The sequence below is a fragment of the Capra hircus genome, chromosome 7 (assembly GCF_001704415.2).
Source record: "Capra hircus breed San Clemente chromosome 7, ASM170441v1, whole genome shotgun sequence".
Classification (NCBI taxonomy): Eukaryota; Metazoa; Chordata; class Mammalia; order Artiodactyla; family Bovidae; genus Capra; species Capra hircus.
Genome location: NC_030814.1, coordinates 92,506,492 through 92,517,835, shown reverse-complemented (window position 1 = coordinate 92,517,835; position 11,344 = coordinate 92,506,492). Strand labels below are relative to the sequence as shown.

The 11,344-nt window shown below is 55.1% G+C and overlaps 1 protein-coding gene across 1 annotated transcript; it reads left to right on the top strand.

Moving 5' to 3' along the window:
* Positions 5,516-11,328, top strand: TUBB4A (tubulin beta 4A class IVa). Its single transcript, XM_018050940.1, has 5 exons — positions 5,516-5,653; positions 6,098-6,257; positions 6,777-6,885; positions 6,995-7,105; positions 9,674-11,328. The coding sequence occupies exons 2-5, from the start codon at positions 6,201-6,203 to the stop codon at positions 10,729-10,731; spliced, it is 1,335 nt and encodes a 444-aa protein (XP_017906429.1). The 5' UTR covers positions 5,516-5,653; positions 6,098-6,200; the 3' UTR covers positions 10,732-11,328.

The following is an 11,344-nucleotide window of genomic DNA, read 5'->3' as shown; positions in this document are numbered from 1 at the left end:
TGCCTTAGGCATAGAACAGGAAGTTCAGCCCCACCTCCCCCCAGTAGACTGGGAAGCCCCAATCCTTTATGCAGAAGGCAGGAAGCAGCCCTGCCCCCTGGGAAGGTGGGAAACCTCCTCCTTTCAAACATGGAACATCCTGCTTCTTCCTCCTGGTGACAGGGGATGTTCCACAATTTTCCAGCATTTGGGTGGAAGCCCATCCTCTTTACCTGGTATAATAGGAAGTCCTGCCGTTTTCAGATATGAGACAGGAAATCCTGCCTATATATGACATAAATTAGGGAGATGTCCCACCTCTTTTCCTGGTATGACAGGAAGTCCTGCCCTTTGTACATATGGGACAGGAAATCCTGCCTATGGCTGACATAAACTAGGGAGATAATGTCCCACCTCTTCTCCTGGTGTAACAGGAAGTCCCACTCCTTTCAGATATAGGACAGGAAATCCAACCTATGTCTGACATAAGCTAGAGCCACGCCCTGCCTCTTTTCCTGGTATATTGAAATCCTACCCCTTTCAAATATGGCCCCCCCCCACCTTTCCCTGGTGATAATGGGAAGCCATATTCCTTGGCTTAGGAGTCTTGCCCATTTCAGACACAGGGGTGGGAGAAGTCACCCATTTGTGTGTGTGTGATGGAATGAGAAGACCCACACTTTTGGCTGGTTTAGTGGGAAACAACAACCTCCCTTCTATATGCGATAAAGCGTGGAGGATTTACCTCCCTCCTTGCACCCTCTGCCCTCAGTAGTGACCCCCTCACCCATCCACTTCGGCTCCACAGATCAGCCTGGGAGAGCTGATTCGGGTCAGGGGCCTGCAGCTGAGCTCGCCAGCCTTCATGAGCAGTGCTTACACGGCCATGATCTACAAGCAGCTGGGCGCCTTCATCTTTGGTGGCCTGGCCAGCTTCTCCCTGACCAGTATCACCAAGATAACCACAGGTCAACTGCGGCCCCACTTCCTGGCCACGTGCCTGCCTGATCCAACCTCCTTCGACTGTGAGAACGGCTACATCACCAACTACAGCTGCACAGGGCATCCTGAAGATGTCCTCGATGCCAGGCGTGTGGGTGGGGGGAGGAGAACCCAGGAGGTGTCCCCACCCCACCCCACTCCACCCCCAGCTGATATCCATGCTCCCCCTGCGCATCCCCTAGGATGTCCTTCTATTCTGAGAACGCCTCCTTGGGGATGTACTGCATGGTGTATCTGGTGGTGAGTGTTGGTGGGAGGTGAGCTGCACACCCAGCAAGGCCAGAAAATGCTCCATTGTTCCCCCCACCCCCACCATCCCATGGTCAGTGCCCACAGTGCCAGGCACAGCTCCCACAGAGCTTGTGTGTTCCCCGAGTCAGAAGGGCAAGAGTGGGGTGGGCCCATCTCCGCTTAAGATTCATTCAGTGTCCTGGTCCCAGAATAGCAACTTGCAGAACCCTCTGTCCCCCCCGACCGGCCCCTGCCCTTGCAGCTGGAGAGGGCTCATGCCAGGCTGGGTCTGTGCCCAGGACTGGGCTCCACCAAGGACCGCAGGAAGGGAAATCACCCAAGACCCAGCTGAGGTGAAGATCTAATATTTAGGTAATAAAATGGTAGGAAGGGAAGGGGGGGTGGGAGTGGGGCAGAGGGAGTTGCCTCTGGGAAGGAGCCAACAACCCAGGAGCATAGATTTGGGTGGCAGAAGCAGATTAGAGCCAGCCCAAAGCACCCAAGCTCAGTGGTGGGCAGACAGAACGACACAGAGGCTCCAGCCACCGGGGCACGTGACGGTCACACAACTGCCTTTACACCAGCAATGTTTTCTCCCTGGAAGCAGATTCAGCTGCCAGCTCCCCCAAACCATCCCTGCCCCTTTGCATTTTAAGACAAAGTAATTACAGCTTCCTGTAGTGATAAAAGCGCAGGGTTTTGGAGGTGGATGTACATGCTCTATTCCCAGCCTCAACTTTGTGTGACACTAGGTGAGACCTTGAACCTCAGTTTCCTCATATGTTTGGAAATAGCACTTGCCTCCTAGAGGTGTGGTTTCATGAGTTAACACATAGATGAACTGATACCCTCAAAGGACTGAGAACAGGATCTGGCCTAAAGGTCACTATTAATCATTAATAACAAGCAAAACAGACTCCCTTCGTCCCCGGGATGGGGCGGTGGTTGGGGGACTGGGTGCACGCCAACATGCCAACGTGCACAGACAGACCACACACAGCTCAGAGGCCGGCCTTGGTCTGATTTTTGTACGGAGTGGACAATTTCATGAACAGAATATTCTGGATCTCGAGGAATTCCCCCACCTCTTAAGTGTCCCTCAAGTGCCCACAGTTGATCTTTCCCTGAAACACACAAGCACCACTGTCCCGTTCTTCTTGCTCATCTCTAGGAAGTAAATTTCACCTGATGGGATTTTTTGTTTTCTGTTTTCCATTTCAAAATCAAGAGCCCAAACTCTGCTCCTTGAGGGTTCGCCGATGAGGCCACTCTGCTTCGATTGGAGACCTGACGCAGGAAGTGGCAGTGCCCACTCACAGCTTGAGCCTACCCGGAGGGTCTCACCTGACTCTTAGGAAATCATTCACCACCTAACAATTCTCCCAACGCTAGCATGTAGTTAAGAGCACACAGTTCTCTTACAGTGATGGACACAGCCCCTACCCTCTTTAGAAGCTGAAATACATTTCCATACAAAACTGGCAGGTTCAGATAGAAAACACGGGTGGGCACAAAAATGCAGCCCCGGGGTGGAGTCCCTCTGATTACCCTCTCCCAGGGTTTCAAGGCACTGCCACCCGCCTTCCAGCTCTACATACAGGCCGGTTCCTGGGGACAGAAAATCTGGCTCTTACGGCCCACCATCCAGCTCCTTTTCTTGTCCCTGGCTCTGCTGACTGGCTACATCCGGGTCTTGGACCACTGGCACCACCCCTGCGATGCTTTCTTCGGCTTCTTTCAGGGAGCTTTGATGGCTTTCTGGGTAGTAAGTGATGCCATGGGACACCTGGGTACAGGGAGGGTCTGCTTGTCTGGGAGCCCTTGGGTATGCCTGGCACTCCTCATCTCCCAGGAAGGGAGTGCAGGAGAGGCCAGACTGGAGCGGGGGAGTGGCCATGGAATGAAGGTGACGTCAGCCCACCACAACCTCTCTCGGCTTCATCCCTGCAGGTTTTCTACATCTCAGGCAATGCCAAGTCCCAGAACCACCTATGCTCTGTGTGCCACGTTCCTCCCCACTTCCCCTCTCTGTATTCCTCCCCCGCGGACCCTCAGGGAACCCAAGGCATGCCCTGATGCAGAGAAAGACAGAGGGCACCCTCTGCTTTCCAGGGCCTGTGCTCCCCAGGGGGGCTAGTCCAGGAAGCCCCACCTGTTTGGAGCTCAGTCCTGACCCCAGATCAGCCCTGCCCTGGAGGGGTGACACAGGAAGCCCCATTTTCCTGGGGCTGAACCCCAAATTAGCCCTTCCCAGCAGGGCCACTTCCACTTCATGTTTTTATGTTTTCTTGCTATATTAAAGAATGAAATGCCAATACCGGCTTTATGAATTCTTGAGAGATATTAACATGGATTGATAGACTTTGTATATCAATCCGGGAACCATGTCCCAGGGATCAATTGTAACGTCTGAAAATCTCGAAAGTCTCAGTCAGGTTTCTCGACTTTGGTTATTGCTGTTAGTTTTCAGGGCCAGATAATTCTTTGCTGCAGGGGCCATTATCAGTGCACTGTAGGCCAGTGAGCAGCCTCCACAGACTCCACCCACCGGGTGCCAATCACAACCCCAAGTTGTAGTGGAGGGGGAGTCAGTCCCAGCTGAGAATTTCTGGGTTAGGGGATTCTGTGGAGCTCCCTCAAGAGACCGCGCTCCATAATTATCTGACCTACTGAAGTCCCAGGATGCTACACATATTTAAATAACAGAAGAAGTAATTCACTGATCCTGGGGTAGGGGCGGGGGTCACCTTATTTGTATGATCTGATCCATCAGGAATTTATTTTGATGTCTTCTTGTTGTTGTGTTAGTCATTCAGTCATGACCGACTCTTTGCGACCCCATGTACCGTAGCCTGACAGGCTCCTCTGCTCCTTTGAAAATTCCTTGCCTGGAATTTTCCAGGCAAGAATACTGGAATGGCTTGTCCTTTCCTTCTCCAGGGGATCTTCCCTAACCAGAGATCAAACCCCTGCAGTGCTCTGGTGTCTAGTGTGAACCGAAAGGTCCAACTCAATTTTGTTTTTTTTTTCTCAAATAATTAACACAGGATTTCTTAGCCTTGAACAGCAGTCCCCAACCTTTTTGGCACCAGGGACTGGTTTCGTAGAAGACAATTTTTCCATGGACCAGGGCAGGTCGGGGGAAGGTCTGGGGACGATTCAAGCACCTTACATTTCTTGTGCACTTTATTTCTATTACTATTACATCAGCTCCACCTAAGATCATCAGGCATAGACCCTGGGGGTTGGGGACTGATCCCTGGCCTTGAGCCCTATTGATATTTGAACCAGATAATTCTTATAGAAGAGGGCGACCGTCCTGCCTGTGCACCCTAGAATGCTCAGCAACACCGACTTACCAGGTGCCAGTAGCACACCCACATACACACACATGCGCACACACGCACGCAAACCATTTAGGCATAACTAAAAACGTCCCAGGACATTGCCAAGTGTCCCTGCCCTGTGGAGAACCACAAAATCGGAAGCCACTGGTGAGAACTGTGAGGTCCCAGCCCTTCCAAGGGCCTGGCCAAATCCACCCCTACCCCGAAGTAGCCAGAAGCCACAGAGGATGTGGAGGCTTCCTGGGATGTCAGAGCAGGAGGCTGCCAGCAGAAGCCGGCCCCAACAGGGGCAGCACAGGCAGTCTAGCCCAGTGTCACAATAATAATTGCAATACCAATAGCTACAACTTACTGTTCACTCTCCCGGGGGACCCTGGGGCGGGCTTTCGGGACCTCCCAACTGCCTAGAGGGCAGGCATTCTTGATGGCTCCATCTTACAAGAAATTCAGCAGGGGGAGGCCAAGTGACCTGTGCAAGGTCATGTACTAATTACAAATGCAAAGGCAGGGCGATGACTTGTAATAAATTGTAACAGTGGAACAGGAAGGTGCCGAGCTGGGGGGAGCAAGGCAGCCCCCCACCTCGGAGGGGCCCTCTATTCCCCTGCAATCTGTAATCCAGCTATGTCTTTTTTTTTTTAACTTTTTAAATTTTTGATAGAAAATGAAGTCGCTCAGTCGTGTCCAACTCTTTGCGACCCCATGGACTGTAGCCTACCAGGTTCCACCATCCATGGGATTTTCCAGGCAAGAATACTGGAGTGGGTTGCCATTTCCTTCTCCACAGCTATGTCTTTATCACTGATGTTCGACTCCAGGCAACACTGAGGGTGACCCCACCTGCGACAGACTCAGAGCCCAACAGAGGTGTCCGGGAGGAGTGCACAGTCCCCCCCCCCGCACCCCAACACACACACACACCTCCGTCGGCTTCCAGAAGCATCCGCAGTCGAACATGGAAGGCAAATCGTGGTTTTACTTACTACGCAGCTTCAATAGAAGTCCAGCTGGAACCGACCGCCTCCCACCTCCCCAAACAGACGGCTCCTCTGGAGCGGCCAGTTCGGCCCCTACCATGAGCCCTCGTGGTTAAGGTGAGCGTTTCTGCAGAATGACAACGAAACGGAATGGGAAGGGAGGCTTGAGCAGGAGAAACTGAGGCAGCGTCGTTCGCGGCGGGGGCGGGAGCGGGGAGAGGCTGAATCTCCCCGCTGCATGTTTACCCGGCTCTCTCCCTGCCTCTCGGCCACCCCACCCGCCTCCCCACCCAATCCCGGCAAATCCCAGGTTGCCAGGCCGGGCTGGCGGCGGGAGGGGTGGGACGGACGGAGAGGGTACCGAGGGCGCCCGAGAGGCCTCGCCCCCACTGCCCGGAGTTGGGGGTAAAAGGAGGTCCAGCGCATCCCCATTCCCGGGAGGTCTCGAGGAGGCAGGGGAGGGATAGCCTTCCCTCCCTGCACCCTCCGTCCCGGGGCGGGACCAGGGGGCGGAGCGGGCCGGTGACCGGGCCGTGACGCGAGCCCCGCCTGCTCATATAGAGGCGCCCCGGGGGCGCAGGAACCGTGCTTCGCCGCCGCCTTCGCCGCCGCAGTTCGCAGCATCAGCACCAGCGCCGCCGAGTCCAGCATCAGCGCCACAGCCATGCGGGAAATTGTGCACCTGCAGGCCGGCCAGTGCGGCAACCAGATCGGAGCCAAGGTGCGCGGGGGGACCGGGCCCTGGGAGGATGCCGAGCGCCGTCCACTGAGCCCCGCAGCGCTCCTCCACTGTGCGGGGGCCAGGTCCCCCAGGAAGCTAGCACCCCAGGGACGGTGGGGGAGGGGCGCGAAGGGCAGGGCCAAGCTGGGAAACAAAGAACTGATGGGGGTGGGGCCCGGCCTTCTGTCCGCTCGCCACAGCTGGCTTCACAGCTGGCCCGCTGGCCCCTCCACAGGCACAAAGAGACCCCGCCCTTGCCCACGGCAGCAGCCAGGGAGAGCTGCCCCCACTGGCCGTCTTGGCTGGGGTGTTGAATCTGCTTCACCCCGCCCCCACCTCTCCCTACTTGCTGCCTCATCCTCGCCTGCCCACCCTGCGACCCGGTCCCCCACTCACCTTGCTGGGGGACAGGTGGCAGCCAGGGAGGTGATTGGGGATCCTGAGCTCAGAAGACGGAGGTGGGGGAAGGCCTGGCCATTGACTCCCCCTTCTTGGTCCTTTCCACCTCCCCCTCTCTAGTTTTGGGAGGTGATCAGTGATGAGCATGGCATTGATCCCACGGGCACATACCACGGGGACAGTGACCTCCAGCTGGAGAGAATCAACGTGTACTACAATGAGGCCACTGGTAAGGGGGCAGAGGCACCTGGCCAGAGTGGGGGTGGAGAGGGCCTGGGAGGGGACTGGGTGCTGGTTTCTGGAGTTGACCAAGCTGCTGTCCATCTGCTTCCCTGCAGGAGGAAATTACGTGCCCAGAGCTGTCCTGGTGGACCTTGAGCCAGGCACCATGGATTCTGTCCGCTCTGGGCCCTTCGGCCAGATCTTTCGTCCTGACAATTTTGTGTTTGGTGAGTCACCATGAGGCACAGGCAGGGAAGCACCCCCCTCCCCCCAATTCTTTCACTTCCACATGCTTGGTGAAAATTCTCCACCTAGCATCTAGACTGAGGAACTCAGAGCCAAAGCGGATACACAGGCCACTGTGGGAATCCAGGGGAGGCCTCTGACACAACAGGCGAAGTGCAGGGTAGAGAAGGCTTCCCAGAGGAGGTGGCATTTTAATTTAACCGATGGACCTGAGCCAGGCTGCAGTGTTCAGATCCCAGCTCTGCCACTTCATGCAGTCGACAAATACTTATTAAGCACCTACTGCATACCCCAGGCCCTACTGTACCCACCCTGGGAATATAGCCAAGAACAAAACAAACAAAGCTCTGTCCACCCCTGCAGCTGACATCCTGCTGGAGGGAGCTGGAAAGATAAATAAATGGGAAGAGAAGGGAAAAAAAGTCAAACTCAATCACTGATTGGATCTACTGGCTGATTTTGGACAGGCCCTACAATCTTCCTGTGCCTCAGTCTCTTGATCTTTAGAACAGGGTTAATACAGAGACTTACTTTTCAAGACTGTGAGGCTTAAAGCCACTAATAAGGAACTCAGAACAATGCCTAGCACAGAGGAAAAAATACATAAGCATTTGATGTTTTGTTGTAGGTTTTGTTATCAGTATCATTCTTAATGATGTCTTCAGCCTAAAAGATAAGTGGGACTTGGGCTGACCAAAGGGCAGTGAAAAGAGGAAAGGTGTGCAAGACAGAGGGAACAGCATAGGCGAAGACAGTGGACACATTTGCAGCCCTCAAGTTCAAGGGCATGCACACACTGAACAACCTTCTAGGAAAGCTTTCCTCATACTTCTCAGTCAAGCTTCCCAGGGACTTCCCAAGTGGCCCTAGGGGTAAAGAACCCATCTGCCAGTGCAGGAGACATGAGAGACCTGGGTTCAATCCCTGGGTCGAAAAGATCCCCTGGAAGAGGGCATGGCAACCCACTCCAGTATTCTTGCCTGGAGAATCCTATGGACAGAGGAGCCCGGCAGGCTACAGTCCATAGGGTTGCAAAGAGTCAGACACGACTAAGGCAATTTAGCACATGCACTAGGTCAAGCTAACTGCACACGCCCACATGACTTCAGAGCCCGGGCTCTCCCTCCCCCAGCACCTCTCCTCCTCAGTACACAGTAGTTTAATCTGGAGGCTTGGGATTGACAGGACAAGCTGTGTGACCTTGGACAAGTGACTTCCCCTCTCTGATTTGAGAAAGATTCAGGAAGATAAAGATGATTCTGTGTGGGTAGGGCTCACAATAAGTCCTCAGGAAATGGCTATGGAGAGACTCCATGAGATTGGCCAAAGGCTGTGAGGGATTCTTGGGTGAGCAAGGGTGGCTCCAGTCAGGCCAAAAGATTCTGTGGCCTCTGAGAGATAAGGTAGGGGGAGGTGGTGGTAAAAGTGTGGACGCAGGAGCCAGACCACCACTTCAGACCCTTTTCTTTTGGAGGAGGTGACTTTGGACAGAGACCTGAAGAGCGTTTCAGTCAGGGGAATACCTGAGAGGGAGAGCATTCCAGGCAGCGGCAACAGCGGCAGCACGTGCAGTGGCCCTGGGGCAGCAACAGTGAGGAGGCCCATGTGACTGGAGCAGGGAGGAGGGGAGGACAGGGAGGGGATGGCGCAGGTTGTGTAGGACCTTGTGCGTTGCTGGGGAGACTGGTTTTTATCCCAGGGAGATGGGAGCAGGGAGAAGGGCAGCGGGCAGAGGAGGGGTGGCACCTGACGCGGGTTTTCACAGGCGCCCTCTAGTGGCTTCAGGGAGAACAGATTGTGGAGAGGCTGTAAGCTGCTGCTGGGGGAACCAGTCAGTGCAGAAGGCACTGTTCTGATCCGGATGGGTGATAAGCGGGCCGGGCCAGGTTGGAAGCAGAGAAGGGGGCAAGAAGAAATAGTACCGGTTCACAGAAATAACAGCTGATAGTCTAATCCTAATCCTTGTCCTCTGGAGCTTGCATTCCCCTGCAAGAGTACAGAAATACGCATAATTAATAATTTAAAAACGAGTTTATCAGCCCTGTGGAGAAAAATCAAGTATGGAGGAGGAATTAGAAATGGGGAGGATTTGCAGTTGTATAGATTGGTCAGGCAGAGCCTCTAAGTCCTAAAGGAGGGAAAGGGGGAGGAGCCATGTATGTATCTGCGGGAACAGCACTCCAGGCAGAGTACAGCCATGCCAAGGCCCTTGGCAGGACCAGGCTCGGTGTGCTGGAGGAACAGCCAGGAAGCCTGTGTGTCTAGAGCGGAATGAGCGAGGGGGAGAGAGGGAGGAGGGAAGGATATTGGGGGGAGGCAGTGGACCACAGAGGTCATACAGGACCTTGTGGGACTAATTCTTTCCAAAAAAATGTCCTTCTAGCTGCTGGGTGAAGGGAAGCAAGGATGGAACCCCAAAGAACAATTCATAATGAATAGTAATAATAATCATTTTCTTATTATGATTTAACTACTGGATGACTGTGGGTGGGGTGGAGCGTGGGATTTCCCCGTATCAGCCTGGGTGTCCCCTCCTTTTCCTTCTTCAGGCCAGTCTGGAGCCGGCAACAACTGGGCCAAAGGCCACTACACAGAGGGTGCTGAACTGGTGGACGCCGTCCTGGATGTGGTTCGGAAGGAGGCTGAGAGCTGTGACTGTCTGCAGGGCTTCCAGCTGACCCACTCGCTGGGTGGGGGTACAGGGTCTGGAATGGGGACCCTCCTCATCAGCAAGATCCGCGAAGAGTTCCCCGACCGCATCATGAACACCTTCAGCGTGGTGCCCTCACCCAAGGTGTCGGACACGGTGGTGGAGCCCTACAACGCCACCCTGTCTGTGCACCAGCTGGTGGAGAACACGGACGAGACCTACTGCATCGACAATGAAGCGCTGTATGACATCTGCTTCCGCACCCTGAAACTGACCACCCCCACCTACGGGGACCTCAACCACCTGGTGTCGGCCACCATGAGCGGGGTCACCACCTGCCTGCGCTTTCCGGGCCAGCTCAACGCCGACCTGCGCAAGCTGGCCGTGAACATGGTGCCCTTCCCACGCCTGCACTTCTTCATGCCTGGCTTCGCCCCACTGACCAGCCGGGGCAGCCAGCAGTACAGGGCACTGACCGTCCCTGAGCTGACCCAGCAGATGTTCGATGCCAAGAACATGATGGCCGCGTGCGACCCACGCCACGGCCGCTACCTGACCGTGGCCGCCGTCTTCCGGGGCCGCATGTCCATGAAGGAGGTGGATGAGCAGATGCTGAGCGTGCAGAGCAAGAACAGCAGCTACTTCGTGGAGTGGATCCCCAACAACGTGAAGACGGCCGTGTGCGACATCCCGCCCCGCGGGCTGAAGATGGCTGCCACCTTCATCGGCAACAGCACGGCCATCCAGGAGCTGTTCAAGCGCATCTCGGAGCAGTTCACTGCCATGTTCCGGCGCAAGGCCTTCCTGCACTGGTACACGGGCGAGGGCATGGACGAGATGGAGTTCACTGAGGCCGAGAGTAACATGAACGACCTGGTGTCCGAGTACCAGCAGTACCAGGACGCAACGGCCGAGGAGGGCGAGTTTGAGGAGGAGGCTGAGGAGGAGGTAGCTTAGGGCGCCTCTATCACTTCACCTCTGCACCCTACTAGGAGGCTAACCTTTGACTGCCAAGAATCCCCGCTTCACCTCCCAGCCTGACTCACCTTTGACCCTACAACCTTGCACCTCTTCCCCTGGCCAACTGTTGACCCTTGAGCCCCACTTTATCCCTGCCCTTGAGCTCTCCCACGTTGAACACCCCCCCCATGAGTCCTGCTTCACCTCCAACCCCGCAAGTCCCACCTTTAATTCCGTGATCCCTCCTTCACCCCTGACCTCTCTATCTTTGACCTCCCCTTAAGCCCCTCCAGCCCCCTTTACACCCACAGACCTATAAACCCTGATTTATTTGCCCCCTCCCTCTGAGCCTCTCCTCTCTTCTCCCATGCGCCTCACCTTTTATCCCACAAGCCCCACCCACCCTCTAATCCCTGCTTCTCTCTGGATCCCCTGAGCCTCACTTCTCTAAATTGACTCCCCTCAGCTCCTGCCAACCTTGGCTTTTCAAGGGTGCTGCTGGGGAGAAAGAAGCCTTGGAGCATGTGGACAAGAGAGGCTGTTCCCTGACCTTCCCCACTGCCTCACTCTCAATAAATTAATTGTCCTGCCATGTTTCTGCCAAGTGTAT

What these genes read in the sequence shown, in the direction of transcription:
- TUBB4A (XM_018050940.1), top strand. Translation starts at nt 6,201, where the DNA reads ATGCGGGAAATTGTGCACCTGCAGGCCGGCCAGTGCGGCAACCAGATC. An exon ending in GCAACCAGATCGGAGCCAAG is followed by an intron (nt 6,258 to 6,776) that starts GTGCGCGGGGGG and finishes CCCCCTCTCTAG; the next exon opens with TTTTGGGAGGTGATCAGTGA. An exon ending in GTACTACAATGAGGCCACTG is followed by an intron (nt 6,886 to 6,994) that starts GTAAGGGGGCAG and finishes GCTTCCCTGCAG; the next exon opens with GAGGAAATTACGTGCCCAGA.